Source organism: Meleagris gallopavo, chromosome 1 (genome assembly GCF_000146605.3).
Source record: "Meleagris gallopavo isolate NT-WF06-2002-E0010 breed Aviagen turkey brand Nicholas breeding stock chromosome 1, Turkey_5.1, whole genome shotgun sequence".
Lineage (NCBI taxonomy): Eukaryota > Metazoa > Chordata > Aves > Galliformes > Phasianidae > Meleagris > Meleagris gallopavo.
Genome location: NC_015011.2, coordinates 47,254,054 through 47,278,743, shown reverse-complemented (window position 1 = coordinate 47,278,743; position 24,690 = coordinate 47,254,054). Strand labels below are relative to the sequence as shown.

At 40.1% G+C, this 24,690-nt stretch overlaps 1 protein-coding gene across 1 annotated transcript in view; it reads left to right on the top strand.

The window, feature by feature from the left end:
- The first annotated feature begins 2,408 nt into the window (after positions 1-2,408).
- GUCY2C (guanylate cyclase 2C) overlaps positions 2,409-24,690 on the top strand; it is a 43,993-nt gene continuing 21,711 nt past the window's right edge. Inside the window, exons 1-14 of the mRNA XM_010710096.3 lie at positions 2,409-2,917; positions 3,749-3,861; positions 5,026-5,093; positions 7,541-7,756; positions 10,144-10,265; positions 11,122-11,218; positions 13,327-13,438; positions 14,643-14,778; positions 17,781-17,866; positions 18,307-18,424; positions 20,355-20,436; positions 22,774-22,879; positions 23,397-23,459; positions 24,121-24,192. Of these exons, the coding sequence (XP_010708398.1) occupies positions 2,707-2,917; positions 3,749-3,861; positions 5,026-5,093; positions 7,541-7,756; positions 10,144-10,265; positions 11,122-11,218; positions 13,327-13,438; positions 14,643-14,778; positions 17,781-17,866; positions 18,307-18,424; positions 20,355-20,436; positions 22,774-22,879; positions 23,397-23,459; positions 24,121-24,192 (1,602 nt within the window). The 5' untranslated portion in view covers positions 2,409-2,706. The remainder of the gene's footprint in view (positions 2,918-3,748; positions 3,862-5,025; positions 5,094-7,540; positions 7,757-10,143; positions 10,266-11,121; positions 11,219-13,326; positions 13,439-14,642; positions 14,779-17,780; positions 17,867-18,306; positions 18,425-20,354; positions 20,437-22,773; positions 22,880-23,396; positions 23,460-24,120; positions 24,193-24,690) is intronic.

Here is a 24,690-nt window from a genome sequence, read left to right as displayed (position 1 = left end):
GAAGACAGAGTATGTGATAAGCTTCAGGGTTTATACTCAGTGATTCAAGAGGAGACCTCCATCACCTGTTAATAATGCTAGGATTACAAAGATGAGGTGCTCAAACTGATGTACATACAACTGACTTATTGTAGAGGTACTTGCACAAGGTAAACATATTTAATGCCAGAGTGCTTTTCACATTTCTGACAAGATAATAACAATAGTTGATGCCTAGGTGCCACAGAATAATGGAATAATTCATCAGGGAAGTTAGATGCAGTTACTTAGTACTTTATTCCTTAGAAACTGATTAACAGAGAATAAATAGCTCTAGAAGATGTGCTTTAATGAAGTTTTTAGTATACATTTTCTGGATTAACCTGGGGGCTCCCCTCTTATTGCCTGGGATTAAAGATCCCTCAGGCACAGACAACAACTAACACCAAAGTACAGAAGATTTTGTTTTTATTTGTGGCAGGCCCATCAAACTTTGTGCTTTACATATAAGACTCAGTTGTCTATTTGTTTTCTGTCCACCCTCATGATCTACAGTATCAGAAACTCTCACATTTACAGCACAGTGCCACACCTTTTTTTTGTCTTTTTTACCCCATGAACCAGATGCTATTGATCAGCTGCCAAGTACTTTGGGATCGTGTAACAGGGGAAAGTGTGGTGTTCAACCATGTACTGAGGGTCACGTGCCTCACCTCAGTTGCACTCTCCTGCAGCACTCCCTTGTGCTCCATGCCACCTGAAAATGAAGGCATCCTCACATGGTGGAACTTGACACTGAGAGATTATGCGCACACACTGGGCAATTAAGAAACTGAGAAGTTAACAGTTCATTTAACTTCTTCTGACTGGGACCTATGGCACTGTGAAGGCAAGGAGCAAGAGAGGGTGTAAAAAGTGATGCTGTTCTAAGGTTATAGCCGATTTTACCTTTTGTTTTTAAAGAACATTTTAAAGCTGCTATGAAAACTGAACAAATACATGATAAGATAGGTAGGAAAACCTCATTGCTATTACATACTTATTTCTACTTGCATTAACTATATGAGTTAATTGTTTCTCTCAGATAGATGAAGAGTATAAAATGCAGTGATCTTGTTCTGCTGAAGTTAAAGACAAAACTTCTATTGACTTGTGTGGGTTAAGCTTCAGGTACTTTGTAAATACCCATAAAATGGGCCAGTGGTAAGCAGATGGTCTCAACATGAAAAGCTATATTCTATTCTCCGTATGTGGCTCTGTTCACATACAGTCCAGATCTTTACATGAATAATGATTTAGAATTACTCTACTAGAAATGCTAGATTAGAAGCGCTGCAGTGTTCAAGCTCTACTCTTAAATGATGTTTTGTGGTTTTCCCTGTTGTTAGGTGTAAGAAACATTCATGCAATAGTAATTTGCTATTAAAAAAATGATTGTGTAGAAAGTTAATGGAGGTACATTTGAAGTGTATTCATCATCTTTTAAAACAGGCTTGGAAAGAAACCATGGAGTTGCAGCTCTGTTGTTTTGTGTCAAAAGCAATGGCAATTGATTATTTTTCCTTTTTTTTTTTTTTTTCTTTTTGTTTTAAAATTATCAGGAAGGTAATAAAAGTAGACAAGTAAACTGATATATTATCTGACAGCCTCAGATTTCAGAAAAGCAGAAACTGCTGTAGTTGTGAACAAAAAGCCCAAATTTGCACCAATCACACTCAGTACTTTATTTAAATTTGCTTGTTGATTCCTTTTATCTTGGACTTCTCGTCTGTGCACAGCCCCATCCATAAGGCTTGTAGTATTTATGTTTTTGTCTCCCCTTCATTCTATGTACCTCTCTCAGTATGAATGCTTAGGAAATCCTAAGAGACGTACTCTGAAAATTGCCCCAGTGTTCTTTAGAGGGTGCCTTTTAATGATGCCATTTACAATACGGGTTTTGGTCCCACAGGACCTGATGGGCCTGTGCTGCCTGGGAGCAGACCTTGGGCATTCTAGTATGCAGTGCTCCGTGAGTACTAAAGGACAAGCTTTGTGCTGAGTCTACTCTATAAATGGAAATGAAGGCTTCAATCTGGAGGACTGCGAAGCAGACATTTCTGCCAACATTACTCTGATGGTAAAAGCTATAGGAATGAAATTGATTGCTTATCACAGGAGAAAATATATCCTTGATTTATGAGCCCAGCCAGCAGAGATGGTATAGCAACATAACTAGAGATGTTGGGCAATGCAAACATGAAGTAATCAACTGTTTTCCTTTAGGTTTTAATGTACCTTTTATTTTATTTCCATTTTAAAGAGTCTTTTTTACAGTCCATTTGTTCCCTCCCCTTAGTTCTCTCCGCTCATTACCGTGATGAAATGTTAGTGCCCTTATCAGGCAAGGTTTCAGGTAATGCTTCAGTTTTACTGCTTCAGCCTTTCCATGAGCAAACATTCACATCAACCTTTAGCCTCTCTCCTTTCCTGAGTTTTGCTGTTGTTAGTTTTTCACAAACCGAAGTGCCACCTAGGACACCAGAGGGATGGGCAGAAGTGAAGGAAGGAAAGAGGACGGGGAAGTGCCTGAGAAGGATTGTACAGCCTGTCCTTGAATCTACAGTGCAGAAATCTTTTTTGTGCTTGCCAGAAATAAAGTCTGTGTAAGGTATCTGGAAGAAGGAGGAAGACTTGACGAGGAAAAGAAAAGAGAGAACACACACAATGGATCTAAATTGAACAATAATGAAGCAGCGGATGTTGGGTCTGGCCCTTTGGCTTTTATTCCTCTTTCTGCAGCTGTTGCAGCAAGTTGGTTCAAGTAGGTGTAGCGACAACAATTATGTGATCAATGTGATGCTCATGCCTGACTCGGACTTCCCATCAACTTCTGAAAATTTGACATCAGCTGTGGAGGAAGCCTTGTCAACAATACAAAATGAATTAGAGACAGAAGGTAAGGCAATGGGTGTTGGTGATCCCTCCAAAAGTGGTTTCTTCTCACCTCTTGCAATAGCTTTCTACTCATCTGGCGTTCATCAAACTGCTTCTCACACAGGCTCATTTGTTTTCTGTTCACCTTGTATAGATCTTACAGAAATAATGGTCTCTCTCTGTGAGAAAAGAGGTGCTCTAGAGATAGAAAGAGCTAGTTTTGCTTTTACAGTAACTGGGCAGAGTCTTTATGCGTGCTTTTTAGTTGGGATTGAGAACGTGGATATTACTAAACTGGATCAGTTCAGACCAGTGATCCATCTAGTGAACAAAATGAGATGCCCTTGTTTGAAAACTTAGAACTCTTATTCATCTGATTTCACAATTGATTATGATGGGAAAAGTGAGACCCTTTCTTCTCCTGGCCAGATTAGGTTCTACTCTCTGAGAATAATTTCATAATAATAATTTCATCTGTTGATCACACTCTGTCTAAAAATGTGACGAGTCTGCCACTCTCATCGTCACTATATAGAGTACCTTGGGACAAAGGTTCCAAAGAAATGATTCACATTCTGCCCCCTAGTTGAATTTTGTTTAAAAGTGGTGTCTCTAACAAAGACCAACACTAAAAATGCTTTGTACTGAGAGCACTCGCACCCAGCAATCAACACCAGAGCAAATTCTTCATCTCATCCTAAATAGTGGGATCCAGGTAGGTGAGTTTCCTGGTGGAATAGGATAGCAGACATCTTTGCACAAGACAACTCACATGTGTTGGAAGAAGAGGGATATGGTGTGTTAGTGATTATCTCCAGCTCTTGAGGCTGTTCACTTTTATGTTGCGTTGCAGGAGTAAAGGTTACAGTCAATGCCTCCTTCCACCACTTCAGATCATCACTATATGTCTCACAAGGCTGTCGCACCAGCACCTGTGAAGGTGTAGAGCTCATCAAGCAAATTTTTGTGAGTATTTGGTTTCTCTAGGTTAATTTCCTAAGAAGAAAATACTTTCTTTCTTATATGTTTGTGCACGTGTATGTAAGTATGCATGCATCTGTGGTTCTATGTCTGTCTTTCTATATTGATTTTTGAGCCTGTTGTTCAATTCCAAACTAACTTGAGAGGTAGGTGAAGTTGTCAAAGACATTCCCATGGGTTTTGTGAAGACAAGCAGTCAAACTCAGAGACCTTACTAATGCTTCATAGAGGCTGTCATTTGGTAGCAGTGCCAGCTGAAGCAGCCACATGCTTCAAACTACTTTTTGCATCTTCAGGTTATCCCTTCTGTCATATCTGCACAGATCTTTGTGGGGCCACATAATCAAAGTAATCAAATAATAATAAAAACAAATAAACAGCAACAAAAAAATCCAACAAACAACAAACTACCCAAATATTCCAACAGCCCAAGTGGAACAAAGAATGTCCATTTCCAGCTGGTTCAGTTCCCTGATCCGTCGGCTTACAGAAGTACATGTGCTGGCACAAAGGAGGGAGCAGTGTGAGCTGGGAACAGGCAGGCAGAGGGCCTGGCACTGATAACAAAGCATAACATGTGACTGTGCCCAGAGGGCAAAGATGAACTGCGTGCTTGTTTCTCCCTGGAAATGAGATATGTTGTATGGGAGAAAATCTGTGAATCTCCAAATGATGGAAAAAGTTTCAGTTAGAACTGGTGCCTTGCAAGAGGTTCAAGAAGCTGTGTTGCAGTGGACTTTCTCATGTCTAATCACTGTCACCTCACAGTGAGGCTTTGTCAATCAACTGTGAATTCTCACATCTAACAATTTGTGGTTGCATGCTGTAGTCTTTGCTAAGAAGTCCCTCATGGCACACAAAACTGCTTTGGTCTGTACTTTCATGTATGCTGTTGCAACATTTTAATCCTAACCTGCACTCTCCCTCTCTCTCCCCCAGTAAGGTCATACTCTGCCTTTTTGTAGCTCCTTGTGATTTCCTCCCTCCTTCACTCTAGGTTTGTTCTTTTAATCTTTCTATGTCTCCTTTTGTATTCTGTCTTTGCTTTTGCTGAGTAAATTCTGGGACTCCTTTTCAAATCTTAAAATTCTCTTCAATCTTCCATCCTTCTCACTGTGCCACCTACAGACCCTCTCTGATCTCTTGCAGGATAATGGCACTCTTGGCTGTGCTGTCATAGGACCTGCTTGCACTTACGCTACCTACCAGATGGTCTCGTAAGTACCACCCTCTCCATGCAATATTGTGTTGTTAAAGATATCAAGTGTTGAACAAAGTTGTTCTGAGTGCAGCAAACCAGCAGAGACATTGGTTTTTGGGATACATCAGGCACTTTGATGTCAATAGTCAAGGCAGTAAGGCTGTTGTGCATAGCCACTTAAGTTTGGAAGGGAAAAGAAAATCCCCTTCAAGAGCCTATTGATGCAGTTTCATTACTATTAGCTAAGTGTTTCTAATTGCTCATGACGGATTGATATTGGGCTCAGAAGACATGATTTATCAACAACCACAGAATGAAAGAGGGATGATAGCTTAAGGCACTAGACATTGAAGAACTGCAGAAATTAGGGTCCTTCTAAGTGGGCTTTCAGTTACTGAGAGGAGCCTGAGTTCGATGTGGCATGAGAAGATAAAAAGCCCCAGTTATCTTCAGTAAGGAGTGTTTAGATAGGGAACAGCCAATTTCATCGTAACTCTTCTGCTTGTGAAAGCATTTCTGAACAATCAGTCTCTCTACTATAGTATTATACATAAATCTGTGTAATTCTGTATTGCATTATACATTAATATGTCATTCTCAGATATTAGGAAAACATGAGCTAAATCAGTGTTGCTTTAGCATAACCGATTTAAAAAAACCAAACACATCAGTCATGAGTACATATCAATACTGTTGCCCATGTGAATCATTCTCCCTGCTTTAAACTTTGGTAGCCTTGTGGTTTCACTAAGACATAGAGATAAGATTGGGGTACTTTTACTTCAAGCTTTATCAGCTCTATACTTTTCTTCAGATGGGATGACCAGAAGTTAGTCCAATATTTCCAGTGAAAAAATGTGATTGATTTATAGAAGAATAAAAATAATAAATTCTTATGTATAAAACTACGATAAAATATTGTTCAAAGTGCCCCATTTTATTCATTGTGACTCCTAACTTTCTTTGTCTTTCTGTCTGCTGGATATAGAGCTGCCCAGAATATGCCAAAGTTTTTTTCTCAGACTCTGGTGAAGTTACAACAGTATACAGTAAAAAGTATGAGTAGTGGACGTTTGTGCAAATAATACTATCAGGTAGCTGGATTTGCCCATAGTGCAACAGATCTATAAATCAGAACAAGTGATTCGCTTTATAACACCTTAAGTCAGAGAGAAGAAGGTCCATTTCATTATGAAAAACTTTCCTTGACATTACATCATCTATGTCTATCTCTGTTGTGACAGCTTTAAAACCTGTAGTTTATGAAGTGGCACTTAACCTGGAAAATAACATTTTGTCATAATAATGCTAACAGTGCTGATGAGCATGGTTTTTTTTTGCGGATATAATACCCTCTCATAAAAAAAACAAGCATGCAAACAAAAGATACTTCACAATAAGGGAACAAAAATACTTTCAGTCTAGTCTGATAATCTGCAGCATCTAGGCAAATGTTTTTATCCAACTTTTAGTTTCTGGACAAAAAATATCATTGCTTTACAAATCTGCTGCTAGCAGAGGATATCATTTTTTGGTCTCTCTGACTGATAGTGTTGCTCAGCTCCTAAAATACAGTGAAAGACTTTTCTTTTGATTTGTAGGAGAAGATGGCAACAAAACCCTCACCTTCAGCACGATCGTAATAAAGAGATAGAATACATACCACATTAAAAATTATATTGGTGGGCAGAAAATCATCCAGCACTCATCACAGATCAGAGAAGAGACCAAATCCCTTTGTTCATTCAAAACTAATATCGCAACATTGCCAAGGCTGTTGGGTTTCTTTATATTGAGGATGCAGCTCAATTTGTAAATATATTTTGTGACCAGTCTACAGGTGTGACTACAGTCACCAAAGATTAACTTACCACACATAGGTTGGCAAAAAAAGAGTTGAAAACCTGTTAGAAGGATGTAGTTTATTGTGTCAATAGAATGACACAATAAGTGGGGAGTTTTCCTTAAAGTAACTTCTATGCCCCCTTTTTGTAATTTGTTTTTCCAGCCTGGCCCCTAGAATATGCTATATAGATGCCATCATCTCCTAGATGTTCGGTAGGTTGTTACAAACAGACACTGCTTACTAACTAGCTCCTGAGACAGACAACAGCATCTTGTCCTTGATGATGACCCAGCAGCAGAACTGGATGGGTACGAGAGCCCCTTGAGTCCCACTGTAGTCCATGGGCAGAAATGATGCTTGGTACCCAAAGAGACTGGATGAAGAATGTCTGTGCTGTGCAGGGAATTGGAGCCAGTGGAAGAAGACACCCAGATCCATTCAAAAACTGTCTCTGCAGTGCCAATACATTGAAATTTGCTTGTGTTCTTTAGGAACCTTCTGTTTCAGGTTAAACTCATGCAGGATGCAACGAGAGGGAGCTGGGATAGAAATCATGTAGCAGCAGCCTTGGTGCTACAGCAATCCATTCAGACGTGTCCTCTTGTCTCTCCCCTCAGAGTTGACACAATACTGAGCCTGCCTCTGATCTCTGTAGGGAGTTTTGGTCTGTCCTGTGACTACAAAGAAAACCTAACCCGTCTTCTGACCCCAGCTAGGAAAGTGAATGACTTCTTCTATTATTTTTGGAATGAAATCCAGCAGCCATTCAAAACTGGCACTTGGGAATCTGTCTACATTTACAAGAAGAATGACAACTCGGAGCAATGCCTCTGGTAAGATCCAGATCCAATTCTGTCTCAGCTGTTGACCTAATAAGCTCCATCTCCATCGTCAGGCATGCTTCCTATAGGCTGTTCTAAGTGCCCTGCATACTGGGAGATGCCTTACTGCTACTAAGGAGTGAGAGAAGGAAAAGAACTACACCCCTCAGCTGTACTGAATATTGGAATATATCTAAGTATTTTCAATCCTTTTCTCTTCCTATGGTCAGCATAGCACAGAAGTTGTTCCTGCTGCAAATACCTGTTTACACCATTCTTGATGTAAATCCTGTGACACAAGAGTATCCTCCATCATAGTCTCCATAAATGCCTTTTTAGGTCAGGGATCTTATCAAGCTCTACACACTAACTGATTCAATCTGAGTGCACAATTATTACTCTAGAACATTTCAAAGTTCAAACTGGATCTTTCTCTGTTCAGCATTACCCCCAGTGCTTGCAGAGTTGAATCTATAGACTCACCAGTTTTGAAGAAAAGGAGGCAGTATTTACGTTGCGACCTGAAGCATCAGCCTCTGATATTTCTTGAAAAAGCTGGATTTTCTCCTCTCCAGATACCCAACACTGTTTCAGTCAAGTAGATGCTTTCATGTACTGACACTTACACTTACTCTTCCTTTTTTGACTCTTGCCTTTCAGTTCATGTGAATGTCTCTATGCTCTTTTGAATTATTTTTTTCCAAAATACGGGTTAATTTAAAAACAAACCAAAAGCCATCAGCTATGCTATACTTAGCTTTCTTCTTTGCTTCTCCTACCAAAGTTATACAGATGTGGAATCATAGAATCGTAGAATTGTTTGAGTTGGAAAGGACCCTTAAAGGCCATCCGGTCATTGCTCCTGCAATGAACAGGGACACTCACAGCTCAATCAAGCTGCTCAGAGCCCCTCCAGCCTGACCTTGAATGTCTCCAAGCATGGAACACCCATGACCTCTCTGGGCAATCTGTGCCAGTGCCTCACTATACTTGCTGTTAAGTTTTTTCTTATATCCAATCTAAATCTCCCCTCTTTTATTTTGAAACCATTTCCCCTTGTCCAATCACAGCAGATCCTGCTAAAGAATCTGTCCTCTTTTTTCTTTCAGCCCCTTTTAGATACTGAAAGGCCACTCTCAGGTCTCCCTGGAGCCTGCTCTTCTCCAGTCTGAACAGCTCCAACTCTCTCAGCCTGTCCTCGTAGGGGAAGTGTTTCCATCTCTTGGATAGCTTCTATATTCGTAGAAGATAGCTATTATTTTTATTTCTAGTTCATGTCCTGAGGATGTTACAGAATTTTAAGCAGAATTCACAAATCTATTCGCTTCAGACCTTCTTTATAATTTCTGAAATGTTAAAGCTCCTTTTCTTTAATACTGAATTAATAAAAAATTAAAACTAATTTTCTGTTTCTTCCCATTTGATTGTCATTATTCATCCTAATATAGCTGTGAGAAGCACCTCATTCTGGAAACTGTCATCTTGAATTTTTTCAATTGCCTAATTTTAAAAATCTGTTTTTGCTAACACATAAATTGTACTACATGGGACAATTGTTTTCCCCATGTATGTATAAAAGCACATTGATACAGTGATAGCAACAGCAAGCTATGTCTCCAACTATGCATATGGTCCTGTAAGTTAATGATTAACAACTCAGTTCTTGAAAACAGAGGGGAGCAAAAGATATTTTGTAGATTATAGCACAGGGATCTCAGTGTTGCTAAATCAAAAGTTTGAAAGCAAAGAAAATCCTTTTCCTTCTCCCTCTGCATTAACTTTACTTCAAACAGAATGTCTCTTCTCAATAGGCTTAGGCTAGAAGATTTAAGAGTTGGCTGTTTTTGCTTAATCTTTTATCTGGCTTTTACTCACTTGGTTGTTTCTTACCATTTTCATTTTTCCCCTTCAAGTTTTAAGTGACTTAGTATAACTCTTTTTGCTCCTTCCTTCCCTTCCTTTTCCTCTCACGGTTCCTGTATTTTTTATCTGAGATCTTTCTGCAGCTCTCATTTACTCCTTTGAATCTTCAGATACTCCTTCTAAGACTCCAAGTGGAGCCTTCTACAGCAGAGCTTCTCAGCTCTGTTTCCGATTAGTCTCACTTACTCTAATTTCCCCACAACCCTGATTTTTTTTTCTTAACTGTTAATGTCTTATTGCATGATTATATTCTCTAAACCCATCCTTAGTACAACCAGGCTCAAATATGCCTGGATGACTTTTCAACAGTTCTAATTCTTTCGTGATCTGTATTGATTTCCTCTGGTGCAGAAAAAAAATATTCCATTCTGCTTTTCATGTACTGTAGCGTTTTGATTTTTAGGAGAAATTGAACAGTGCACATGTGAAGATTTAGCCATTTTTTTACTCTATCTGTGCTCCCTCCCTTCTGCCAGGTACATGAATGCATTAGATGCTGGAGTCACACAATTCTCTGAAAAACTGAAGTTCAAGGACATTGTGAGGACACAAGATCAGTTTAGAAAACTTGTGAAAAATCCCAAACGGAAAAGCAATGGTAAGGAGGGGCTGAGGGTGCACTCTTCTCTGCAGGTAAGTTATTTTTTCATTGAAATCAGACTATTCTCTTAGCTACATTTTAGGAGTAGTCTTTCCACAGTGAAGCACAGACATCATTTCACATGGATGCAAATAGAAGATGGCACAAACCTCTCAGATTCCTCTCCCTATCCCCATAAAATATGGGGGAATATCCTTGTTCCAAAAGCCTTTTGGGATGATTTGTCCTGTCTAGATATAATGTTATCCTCCTACATACTCTGATTTGTGAAAGATTCAGAAATCCAGGAATCACAAGTCTTCCTAATCAAGGCCCTAGATATTACAAGAATGCTTATTTCTCTACCATTCCTGTGTTTGCAACTCTGATATATAAATAGTCCTCATTTGTGCCATCAAAGGGCACTTCTTCTGGAAGTGATCCACCTAAACCTGAAAAAGAGATGAGTAATACCTCATTTTCTGCAAAGACTAAGCACCTGGCATCAGCAGGCCAAGGGAGCACAAGAATGATAAGTAAACCACTTAAACTATTATCTGAACTCCATATGACTTATAAACTTTCATATTCTGTAGCCTGGATTGCATCAGAACTGCTGCTGCTTACTTGAGTGAGATAATGGTGGTGCTCTGGTGCAGTCAAACATAGAAAAGGCATTGAAGCATTTTCTACCAGCTGATTTTCCCTTAGATATCCCCATCCCTCAGATATCCTGTGCAGACGGTCCCAGCATAATGCAGGTAATGTGCCTTAGTCCAGCACTGCTACACTGCCTGCCACTCAGGCACCAGGGAGCAAGCAAATGCCCTTTCCTTATCTGTACTTCTCACCTCCGTTTTCGCCCAATCTGTAGTGATCATCATGTGTGGCACTCCAGCTGACATCAGCCAAGACCTAGGGACGGAGACAGTGGATAAGGACATTGTTATCATCCTGATAGATCTCTTCAAGTAAAGTATCACCTTTGCTTTTCCTATTTTCTCTGCACTTTGCTGAAAGATACAGATACTGGACATAGTCAGTGTGGAACTGTTCTGTTGAAGAAATGCTTTATCACAAAATGTTTTCCATTGCTTCTCTCCTCTTGTCTTGCTCTTTATATAACTTGTTTGGTGTAGGAGTCATGGCACATCTTTTACAGCATCCCATTTAGTCCACGAGAGATTTTTCTAAGGCAGTGACCAGAGCACAGATGGTTAACTTCGTCCTGTGGACTCCTCAGGGCAGGAAGCTCTGAAAGAATCAGAGTCCAAAGTTGGTCATAAGCTCTTCACATGAGGACTGTAAACTTTTCATACACTCTTCCAACCAAGGCAGCTGTGGAAATATGGATTACAGTATATTTTTTTAGGATCCACACACTCATTATTAAATGACTTAAAAGGGAGGTACAATTGTTTCCTCCAAGAAGCAACAACTTTATAACTACAGAAATCTAACTTTTCAGAGATGTTCCTTAGTACTCAGCCTAAGTATTCTGTTGTTCGATTTAATCTTCCTATTACTAATTACAAAAACCTTGTAGCTGAGGACAGACATTGACTAACTTTATCAGTTGTAGCTTCACAAGCTTTGAATTAGTAAATAAGTGGACCAAGAGCTGATCTCTGGCCCTAAGCTGAAGTGACAAAGCACAGTTCACAGCCATATGGCTAAACCATGCCCAAACTCTTGGGATTAGTTCCTGTCACCCTGGTAAGTCATGGTCTGGGAGAAAGCTAGTTGATCTAGACTGAAACTATGTCTAGGACTTCTGTTTGTCCTTCTGGTACACCCAGCTGCCTCAGAGACTATCTTATACACTGCCCTCCTTAATTCTGCTACATATCCCTCTGATCTCAAACCATTTTGATCCTAAAACAGAAATACAGATACTATGTTAGATCTAAACATAAGCCATAAGAGAAGTTAAAGTCTATGCTTCTACAAGCATCACGGTCCTCACACAAAGCGATGGGTTTAAATCTCCTTCAACTCTGAGTCCTGTTGCATCCAGGACACATGGAGTGTTCAAGTCTCCCTCAAGGGAAGGGGTGTGCTCTAGAATTATCCAGTCTGGTGGAGTCTAATGAAGTTTCATTTCCATCTGGTTAGTTCAGTTCAAGCCTCAATGAAAAGCAATTTGAAATTATCTGGGGTTAAAAGTGTGATGTAAAAGTTGTAAGATTCAGAGAAAGGCAGGAACAGGGTTGTGGAGTTGGGATCTCATCTGATGTCTGAGGAGCGGAGCTTGTGGTCTCCAAAAGCCCTTAATACTGTACTTACTGGAACAAACAAACAAACAAACAAACCTTTAAAAGGATGATAAAAAATGTTTAATAAGAGAAGGTTCCTACAAAATGAGTTTTTAATCAGTCTAGCTATAGCAATTGCTAAATTCCTCTGTGGTACATGAATCAATATGTTTTTGCCAGTCTGGGAAGCTCTTCCAGATGGCCTGTCAGGATGATGAAACCAAAAACGCCTGAAAGCTACAAATGTTCCTGCTTGTTTTAACATGCTTTTCAGTTCACACAGTTTCTTTTGATTTTCCCAGATCAGTGAATTAAAAAAATAAATCAGTAGGATGCTCTTTGACCTCTCCGATTGTTTATGCCCTCCTATTACATGTTTTCAGGGCAATTCCTGCTGTTATCAATTCTAGCAAGAGATATCAGAATTAGAGGAACATGTAAAAGAGTACTAAAGAGGCCAGAAATGTGCACAAAACATGAAAAAAGTGACAGATTCCAGTACTACCTATTCCAGGAAGAGACTCCATTTTAATAAATGCAAATTCCTGCTTTGAAGAGGAGAAAATAGGACAGAAACCAGTTACGTTAATAATAACACTGTTTCAGATTGCCAATCTATTTGATACTACCTTTTAATATAGTTAAGCACAAAAGCTGGCATGAGGGAATGAACAGCATAAAGGGTTTTGTCTATGATTAGTTTTTATTTATATAACTATTAGTTTTAGCCTGTTAAGTAACAGCTCCACTGGGGAGGGGAGAATGCTCTGTTGCTGTCACCCCTGTTGCTGACTCTTCATGAGGTTTTTCACTTTGCTTTGCAGGAACACATACTTCAGGAATACTACCTCAGCCCGTTACATGCAGAATGTACTCGTCCTGACTCTACCACCAGCTAATAACAACTTCAGCACAAGGACTGCTGACACCAGCCTGGTAACCATTCTGTTTTATATCTGATCATCACATTCAGCTCACACACGCTCCTGCACTAGGAAATGAAAACTGAAAACAGAGTGATAATCATCCCCTGTCATGCTTTTATGTCAACATTTTCTTACATTCATGCAAGGTGACTTTTCATTCTGCTGTAATGATGTGAAAATGCAGTGTCGTAAGGCAAACATCCATGATATCGTATTCCTACTTTGTGAAGTTCAACTCAACCTTTTCTTTTTTTCTGCAAGTAATCATGTCCATGGGACTGGGGGAGACTCATAAATCAAGGCTTTCTGACTCCACTTCTGGTTGACTGACAATCTTACGTTTTCAGTGTAGCTGCAGAACATCAATGAAGGAAGATCTATAAGTGTAATAGGGATGCAAGCATGGAAAGATAAGATTTCTGTGTGCAGATATGTATAAGTGGTGGTAATCACAACCATTGCTGTTTCTGACCAGAGATGTTCCTGTTTTTCTAATTTTCAAGAAGCAGTTTTTTTTTTTTCCCTTTTCTTTTCTGTAGGAAATGCATACATGTCTTCTTAAATTTCCTGGAAAGCTGAAACTGTGCAAACCCTGTATCTGCTTACTGATACTGATACTCTTGCAGTCTGTGCAGGAACCAAACTCTACAAGAGAGTTCCTCCCAGGATTTTTGGCTTTGAGCTCCAGCTCTCCAGCTTTTGGCTGGCTTTCCTGAGTTTCCAGATCCCTCAGCCTGGGTTCAACCTTTTTTGGGTGCCAGCTCTGTGGCAGGCAGCTGGGAATTTTGGCACAGCTTCTTGCCCTTGAGCTGTGGCCATCTGGAAGCCCAGACTTGCTGGCACCACACCAGATGATCTGCACTGAGAGTCTAATCCAAAGCCAAGAGCTTAGTGTCCCACTGAGCACACCTGCTTAGAACCCACTATGTAGGATTTCTTGAATCGTTTGCTTCAGAATCAGCATGCCAATGCTTTACATGGGCCTCTTCTATGTTTTTCCCTACTTTTCTGTCTTAAGACACCAAAAACATATTGTTTACAACTTTAGACTTCCAAGAGAGAACACCGATGTAGCATTGCCCGTGTAATCACTCAGCATGCAGATGCTGGCCTTCCATGCTGGAAATTTTGCCTATCCAGATTACCAAAGTTACTGTAGCTTTAAAGCAGAAATATGAACTCTCAAATTGCTTTTTTTTCCCCTCCTCTTCTAGGTGGAAGATGACTTTATTATTGGCTATTATAATGCCGTCTTGCTGTTTGGACATATTCTAAAGAAATTTATCTTCTCCCAAAGCCCTGTGTTACCTCTCAGTTTCATCAATGAATTCCGAAATATCACTTTTGAAGGTAAAAATGTGTGGTCCTGAGCAGGATTCACTGAATTGAAGAGAGGAAAGAGATTTGTTTTAAAGTACTCTTATGATAAGTCCCTTCTACACTAAAAAAAGTCCAAGCATTTCAGTGAGTTTTATTATTACTGTAATTTTTCTTTTACTTTTCTATCATTTTTATCACATATGTTATCTTCAGTATTAACAAAAGCACTACATAGCAGTCGTGCAGAATCACCTCAGTGCCACTGCAGTTAGCAATAGCCTGTTTGAGAAGCAGATTCCTTTCTAGGTCATGGCCTTTTCAAAGAATCACAGGATTATAGACTCATTAAGGTTGAAGAAGGCCTCTTAGGTCATCTAGTCCAACCATCAGCCCATCCCCACCATGCTCACTGACCATGTCCCTCAGTGCTACAAAAGCATCTTTGGTTATCCTTTGTTTGCAACAAGATTCTGGGTGAGATAAATTTGTGTTCAGGTTCAAAATTCAGAAATAGTAGTAGCCCAGCCCAATAAATATTTCTGTAATCTGTAGAGAAGATCAAAATTGTATTTGAAGAATACTGCTGTCAAAAGAGGGATGGGAGGAATGGAGAGAGAGCTTCCTGGGCAGAGTTGGAGGACAGGGATGAGGCCCTGAAGCTGGTGCCATTACTTTGAAAAAGAGATGAACTCTCTGTAAGGAGACTTTTCAGAGAATGAAAAAGGTGCTAGGAGAGCAAAGAGTTTCAGAGTCTGCGCTTCCTCTAGAGACAACCTGGCATTCAGGTTTCATTTTCAGTTCTCCATGGGTTGTTAAATTGTGGCAATGTCTTTTCTATGCTTTGTACCAGAGACCTAGTTTTGGCTTGAGAGAAATGCTTATGAAATATGGTTAATGTTCAAAACATCTCTGAAGTCCACTTAGCAAAGCTTTAATCAATTAGTTTCGAACTGTTTTTAGTTTACCAAGGCACTGTAGGCCTGGGTGTCTCTGCTGAGAGCATAATCCAGCTGGCAACACAATGGGTCCTCATAGTGTTCTTTTTCCTCTTACAGGTTGTCTAGTACCAGTGGACTTTTGTACTTAAAAATCACAGAAATTGATCATTAGGAAAAGACAGAGACAGCACATACACAACAAAATCACAACAGTATCTGTCGGAACGCAAAGTGCCATCTGTCACTTCACGTCAGAGATCTGTACCAAAGTGACTACTCAAATCTCTGTATTTATTGTCTCACCTACTTTCACAAAACACGGCTAGAAGTTTCCCAGAGTTTCCTGATATGGCCTAACAGATTTTGTGCTTATCCTTGTTTTAACCATAGCATCCCAGCAAAAAAAAAAAAGTTTGCTTATGCTAATTTCTGGGCTGCATCAAAAGAGGTGTATCCAGTAATGCAACGGAGAGGATTATCTCCCTCTACTCTGCCCTTGTCAGGCCCCATCTGGAGTACTGTGTCCAAACCTAGGGCTCCCAGTACAGGAGGGATCTGGAGCTGATGAACGTGTCCAGAGGAGGCCACAAGGATGATCAAAGGGCTGGAACATCTCTCCTATGAATAAAGACTGCGGGAGCTGGGCTTGGTTAGCTTGGAGGTCTCTCCAGGAAGACCTCATTGTGACCTTCCAGTACTTGAAGGGAGCTTATGAACAGGAGGGGGACCTATTTTTTATATGGTCTGATAGTGATAGAACATGGGGGAATTGGTTTAAGCTAAAAGAAGGGAAATTTAGGTTAGATATTAGGAAGAAATTATTTACTCAAAAGGCAGTGAGGCACTGGCACAGCTGCCCAGAGAAGCTGATGGTACCTCATCCCTGGAAGCATTCAAGACCAGGTTGGATGGGTCCCTGGGCAGCCTGAGCTGGTGGGTGGCAGCCCTGGCCACAGCAGGGGGTTGGAATTAGATGATCTTTAAGGTCCCCTCCAACCTAAGCCATTCTGTGAGTCTGTGATTCTATGAATTCCTCCTGAAGTCTGCATCCTTTTTTATATTGTTGAAGTCATCTCTTTGGTTTAATTTAGTTTGAAAGATAAGTTACATGGACTTTTTTTTCTTGTCTCAAATTAATCTTGCATATTTGTTATAGGTTTCTTTTTTTAAAAAACTTCCAGAAGTAAGAGGTGTTGAATCACCTTCAGTCTTCCTTGTGTAGGTGCTGGCTGAGTAGAGAGTTCAAATAATAATATTTTGATACGTAGAAGGTGAAGTGTGTAAAAATTAACACACACATACACAAAATGTCATTTCCAAGCAAAAATAATGATGCTGAACTTTAGAAAAAATAAAATAAATCATTAGCAACCGCAGCAAAAGAACAATCTGAAACTGACCAAAGAGACTTTCCCGAACAAAAAGAAAGGAGAAAATGGTGGTGAGATTTTCAAGAGGGGTGGATATTGGCAATACTTGCTCTTGTTGATTTTCCTGGCCTTATGAGAACAAAGTCAAGCCAGTGCTGAGGGATGTAGAAGGTTCCACCCTAAAATCCTTGGAATGTTTTCCATAGGCAGTTTCTCAGTGTACACATCTGCTGACATTAGGAGTCAAGAGATTAAAGGCAAAAAGAACTTGGTTAAAATAATGTTGTTAGAGTCAAGCACATAGCTATCAAAAGAGTTAGAGGAATGAAAGTACCTCCACATTTCCTTTCTTGCTGACAGACTCAAACTGCAGAGGGAAATGAGCAATTTCCCTTCTCACCTCTAAAATGATCCCTTCAGAGGAGTTTACTCTGCCATTCTTGGTATGCTGAAGAAACCTGACATATATATCTTTTCTATGGCTAGAGGGAGACTTTTCCTTTCTGTGCAGTTAGTTCAACACCTTTTTTTGAGTTTTCCAGAGAAAATGTGGGGCATTATAAAGGGAAAAGCAGTGCTACGCTAAACTAATATGTGCTGTAGCAAGTAGATGAAGAAGAAAAAGATTCTGAGCAACAGAAATCTTTTATTTGTCCCATCATTCCTATCACATATTTATTTCTTGGATAATACAAGCCATCTAACTAATTCTGTGTGTCCACAGGTGCACAGGGTCCTGTGACTCTAGATGCATTCGGAGATATTGATAACAATTTGACCCTGCTGTACACGACACAGTCTGCAAGTGATGTATGTATGTCCAGGAAGCAACTGCTTGGCCTTGTATATGAAAGGAGAAACAAAATGCCATGCACTATCACATAAGAACAGTGTAAATAACCTGAAGTGATGGGACGTCAAGTCATACTGGGCATGCTGGGAGGGGGTCATAAATGGCGTGCTAGACATGGGCAGGATCGATGTCATCCAGTGGTTCGCTAAGTGAAGTACAGCTAGTGACTCTGATACGTTTATTTTTAGGCAGAAAGGAGGAGTAAGGAAGCATATGGCAGCCAAACATATGGCTAAGCTGAAGAGAAACACACCAGTGTGGCAGAAAGAGCAAGAATTACTCTGTTGAAGTTTGAGCTGTGCATTTTTAAGGGTAGTTAGAAACAAGGGTCAAAAAAACAAAACAAAACAAAAAAAAGGCAGAACTGCTGCTGACTGCATTTCTTTTACTCCAACAGCCGCAGTACAGAACTCTTATGTATTTCAACACTCAGGAGAACAAGACGTATGTGGTATCTACCAGTCCGGATTTCATCTGGAAGAACCACAGGCTGCCTAGTGATATTCCAAGCACTGGTGAGATATCCATTAAACGTACCTCTTCTTTCAAGAGAGTTTACAAAGCTCTCACACCTAATATCCAGCTCTATCTCTGCCCAAACATTGAACCTGACATCCCAGAAACCACCACCTGCTTTCAAGTTTTTGGTGACTCCTGGATAAAATTATTAACTGTCTGTGTTATTCAGCATGGCAGAGTACAGCTCTTCTGGTCAGAGCCAGCAGGTGTTGTTTTGCCATTTGCTACATGGCAATTGGCAATATGAAGGCATATTTTTCTAGGTATAATATGCAAGATGAAAATTCCTGCTGTGGCAGTGGTTGCAAGGGTTAGTGCACTGTGGGTTGGTTGGTGTTCACCTGAGTCATTCCCACTGATGAGCGAGTGTCCAAAGGTGCCAGAGTTATAACCTAAGGCTCCGTTAGTTTGCTGTGCTATTGACCTCCATTAGGGAATGCTATAATGCAAAGTGATAACTGGAGGAACAAGCACCATCTGCAGACTAAAAGTCATTCACAGTAGGGTGGACACTTTTATTCTTCAGTAAAGAAAACAGGGCATGTGTCAACCCTGCACCAGCTTGTGTTGTGAGAGCTGTGCTGTCTGGCCCCAGCATTTGCAGTGCTGCTCCAGTCCCATTCTCATCCTCCCCTCGTGCACTACATGCACTATGTTATCAGAGGACTTCATTATCTTCAATACATTCCCTTGTAGATGTCCTTGTTTGAAGTGGCTGCACAAGGGCAAAAGAAAAATGTTTGGGAATTGCAGAACCGTTGTGTCTATGAAGTGGTATCTTAACATGGAGTACATAATGAAGCTGGACTTCATGGCCAAGCTACATATAAACAAAGTAAAATTGCCTCTCACAAGCGCTTGATTATTTTGTTTTCCCATTTGTAAAAATACACGTTCCTCCAGTGCGATTCTGGATGGGAGTGCTTCGGTGTGTTGTAACACCAGCAGCCAGAAGGTGGAAGCAGAGTCTCAGGAACAGGAAAATGCGGTTCAACCGGCCTTCCATGGGAAACTTCAACCTGATGATAAACCACTACTCACAAAGCTGAGGTTTTAGAGAATTCTTAGGAAAATGCTTTCAAAATCCTGTGCATATGTCTTATGAGGAGTTGACAATATCCTTCCCTGGTGAAGGGAAATGGTATTACAGATAGTTTTCAACAGAGGCTGGCATGAGAGCATGGAAGGCAGGGAGATGTGATACACAGAACAACAAAACCAAAGCTAGAAAGCTGGGTCCAAAGTGCAGAGAAGTTCTAAATAGAGTTCCATGTTGGATGCAAACACTTACATTAGCGTGCTTAAAATCTGTGCTTAGTTATTGCCTGATTTTGGAGGTAGCTAGTGTGTGTCTTGTTGCTTTTGGATGTTATTTTTATTAATTTGTATTATTTTTATTATTCTTATTTTACTTTTCATGGCTTTCAACTACTTAATGCATGTACATCCCCACCACACAGACTGTTGTATCCAGGGTTTGTTGCCACTCTCTATTCTCATGAACTCATTTGTCTGCTTCATTTTTTAGAATATGGTTACCAAGAAACAGTTATTTTTATTCCAGACCTTTCTTAGTTTCTTTTTAAAGAAGAAGTGAAACACTGGAAGCCCTGAGCTGATGTGACAGTTAGTGCTATTGAATTCACCTCCCACCTGGCTGTGCCTACAGAGTGCCCATGCCTCAGGTGGGGACATAAGGGCACTGCTCAGGGCCACACTTTATCCTGTTTGGAAAGGGAGCAGGCACATGTCATCTTCCGGGAGCACTGAGCTTTAGCAAAGCCTCTAATTGGAATGTGACCAAAGAATATCCCTGCTTGGCTACTGTGACTTGCATATGTGGGTGAAGGTAGTTTCTTAAATAGAATATTGTTTTTCAGTGTCTTTCATCAAGTTGTTTACTTTCTATTTTTTTCTTTTCTGCAGGCCCACACATACTGACTATTGCTGTCTTCACACTCGCAGGAGTTGTGATTCTGGTTCTGATCATCTCTTTGCTTGTCCTGAGGTACCACTCCCTTTGTCCCTCTGTTTATCCTAGAAGAATTTTCCTCCTAGGGCAGTGCCTCTGATGTCTCCTTGAAGAGCTATTCATGACCGTTCCTTACAACTACCTGGGTAGTTGCCCTTGATGTAAACTGTTTAGCCAGGTTTGTGTCTGTAGCATTGTAATGTAAGATTAATACTCAAGGGAGAAGATACAAGCAGGTTTAAAGTTTCTGCATCTGCAAAAGTTCTGATTCCCACTCAACACAGAATCTCATGTCTCAGACCACTCTTCAGATTTTTTGCACTTACTGTCAACCATTAGCCCACTTGGGGTTTCTTTATGTTTCTTTGACCTCTTGGTGATAGAGAAGTTCAGTTCAGAAGGAGTTTTCTGTCTTATGGGAAACAAAACTCCATAAGGTTCAAATGTTTTCATTTCATGCATCCATTCTCTCTCTCAGTTCCTCTGACTCAGTCCAACTCTTCACATACAGACTTTTCTAACAGATGTAATTTTTCAAATATAACACAGTTCATCTTAATTGTGATGGAAAATGCAGAAATAGAAACCAGTGGAATCTCCTGTTGCTGGAAAAAATTTCAGTACATTTCCAAATTATATAGTCTTCTTTCATATTCAAAGAAATTGTCTTAACTTTGCATCTGGTTTTGGTAGCTCAGGACCCCTCTTATTTACACAGTAGAGAACTTCAGACAAAGTGAGAAAATAGAAACAGATGCTCAGGTTCACTTATTTGAAGTGGACCAATCTGCCTTGTGGACTAAAGCTTTTCATGCTGAAAACTCAAAGATGAAGGTATACAACTCTTACACAGGCAATTGTGCTCAAGAAATGGAAGAGCTGACTATTCCCACATAAGCACTGACATAAACAGAAAAGTAAAGTTGTTAGTATATGGTCATGAAAATTAACCAAATTTTGCCTGGACACAGTTTGAGCATGTTATAAAGGTTCTGTACTCTTCTATATTTGCAGATGTATAAAAACTAAACATTCTGTTCATATTTTTGGATTCTTACTGTATACATATCATTGTAATATCCTCAACCATCAAATATAGAAATTTCTGAGGATATTTTAGAATAATTTCTTCGTGTTTACTTCTAGAGAACTTACCTTCTTAGTATAGAAATAATAGCAACCATCTCAACTAGAAGTGCTCCAGCAGATTGTCCCCTATCAAGGTAATAAGAGAGACTCAATTATGAAAATGAAGAAAATGCCTCATTAGTCTGTTTATCTCCCAGGTTTCTAGGATGCTTCATAGTCAGAACTACACACTTCCCTTTATAGTTCTGAGTGCTGAGGAAAATAGCAAAAAACCCCACATAACTAATTATTAGACTCAGTAGATTTTAGTTCAATTTGATGCATTCTTAATCACTAACTGGTAACAGTTGGAATTGCAGTGCATTCTGATGAGTAATGACAACAGTTTTAGAGATTGAACTGAGAAATATTGTTCTTACAGCAATTATCAGTACTCCCTTTCATATACACATATAAGTAAAAATGAGTCAGAAAAGAGAATATTTTGTTATTAGTTAATATAATAATTTCTCCCATTTGGAGCACTTGCCAGCAGTCATCATGTGTTGGGATTCCCAACACACTGTCTCTCCAGACATTCTTAAATCATGTGTTTTCTTTCTTCTTCTTCTTCTTCTTTTTTTTTTTTTAAATTAGAGGAAGTACTTGCATGGGTAAACAGATAATTTGATGAGTACAAGTCTAATTGCAGCTTTTCTATAAGGGAAGGCAGTGTTTTCTCTGAAATTCTAGAAGAGAGACAGCAGTTTCCTTTTTTTCCAGTTCCAAGGGCTCTTTCAAAATATGCAGAAATAAGAGATGTCCACAAAAAGGGGTCTTATCCACTACTGTTGTTGTCTCTTCTCCTGGCACTGTACTCACATATATTATTAACATCCAGTCTTGATGCCAGGACTTCATTTGGCTAATAGTTGTTTGAGGCACCTCCCTTTATAGTACATTCAATAACCTACAGAAGAAAACCGTATAGAATGAAGAAAGCCATTTGCACCTTAAATTGTTCTGACCTCTCTTAATCTCTGGTAATGGCCCAGCAGTTGTTCTGCTAAATCTTTTCTATTCTTTTACTTTGTCTATGGAATTGAGACAGCATTTATTCTCTCCCAAAGTTATGGGAATAAGAGCAGCCTCAAACTGGAAGACTATGAGAGACATGGGGCATGTGCTAAAGCCTTGTCACCCTGACACTCCATCCTTGCATCATCCCAAAGCTTCCCTGTCCTAATCTTCTGTCATGAGTTTCAGTTCTCTGGGAGGATATCCTGAAGTTTGCTTGTTTTGCAGGAAGTACAGGAGAGATAATGAGCGTCGGCGGAAGAAATGGTCCCATATATCGCCTGAGAAAATCTTGCCTCTGGAGACCAGTGAGACAAACCATGTCAGTCTGAAGGTAAGAGAAGTGTGATAACCAAAGATGGATCTTGGATTTTGTCTCCTGAGGACCATCAATGCTGGGACACTGGCTTTCTCTGACTAAAACACAGGCTATGGCTGTGATAGGAATGGGATCTGTTAACATTATTGTGGTTTATTTTTTTAACTCTCACTTGCTATATTGATTATTCCCCCTTTTACCACTCCCTAATAGAATAAATTTCCCAACAGTTATGCTTGTCTTATGAAGGGGAAAGAGGCTGAGGACTGATTGCCAGTCTCTTCCACACCACAGACGATTTCTCTGTGCTTTGCCCCACTCCTCTAACTCCCAGGAGCACAGGAGCAGCAAGTGGAGGCCATGGCAGTTGTGGGAGCGGCCTGGCTGCCCACACCTCCTGCGACATGTGATGGCACTCCCTTCAGAGAGGCTTGTGCTTCTCTGTATGGCACACACTGGCAACACTTCCCTCTCTGAGCCCGAGTGGGGAGTAGGTGATAATTGCAAGTTAATGATCCTTCTTTGTTCTCAGATTGATGAAGATAAGAGACGTGACACCACCCAGAGACTGCGCCAGGGCAAATATGACAAGAAGGTAAACTGAGAGTCCATGCTCCTTCCTCTGCTCAGGAAAGCTCTGTGGGAGACATCCTCTCTGGAGTTCAGGAAGCAACTCTGCCTCTGACCTTGCAAAATGGCTTGGGTTCATGCAAGGAATGTGCCATATCGGGTGCTTTGCACTTTGCTTACTGCCAGGAGGCAAAACATTAGACACCATGAACCCTGGCCTAGTCCAAAAGCACAGAAGTGGAAACAGAAAGCACAGAAGTCAAATACATGCAGTTTGATACCATGGAGATTAAGGTCATTTCCGTGCATTTCTTGTATACTCAGTTGAGCTTGCTCTCTGCCTGACTGAGGTATGTTCATGTTGAGGTACAATACGCATCACAGAATCATAGAATCATAAAATAGCCTGGGTTGAAAAGGACCACAGTGATCACCTAGTTTCAATTCCCCTGCTGTGGGCAGGGTTGCCAACCACTAGACCAGGCTGCCCAGAGCCACATCCAGCCTGGCCTTGAATGCCATTCCTGTCTACATGGTAAATCCTTTGAGGGAAATTTAACTCCATTGCTTACTTAGCTGACTAACTGAGACAGCAAAGCAAGGTGTTTCTGAGATATTTATTTAGCATTTCTTGGAAGAGAAGAATTAATCACTACAATTTCTTTCCACTGGTATTTTTTCTTCAGGTGGTGATCCTGAAGGATCTCAAAAACAATGACGGTAATTTCACAGAGAAGCAAAAAATAGAACTGAACAAGGTAATTATTGTACATAGCAACTGGACTCAGCAGGATGGTATGAATCCAATGAGTGAAGTCATTGCCCTCCATTGCCAGCTCCATCAGCCATATATATGCTTATGCATATATATGTTTGTGAGGTGGACAGGTGATGTGTTCATCAAAGCATATTGCTTGATGACCTCTGTCTTTGCTAGTGTAATCACATCATCAGCTGAAGCCAGTGAAACTGAGGTGAATGAATTAATTCATGCACTGTCATAAGACCCTGCTAAATACATTTTTATAGCCAGTGCTGAAAGACTATGCACTCTGCTCATGTGCTAATTCATTTGTAGTGGAATATTGTAGTTAAATCTCATTACTGAATGCCAAATGCAGATCTTTCAATATAAGTAGCTCTCTGCTGACTTGTGCATACTGATAATTCTAACATTAGGGATGAACTTGGCTACAATACTGCATTATTTTGAATGCCAAGTTTTCCTTTTTACACAACAGAGCTATAATGTGAAT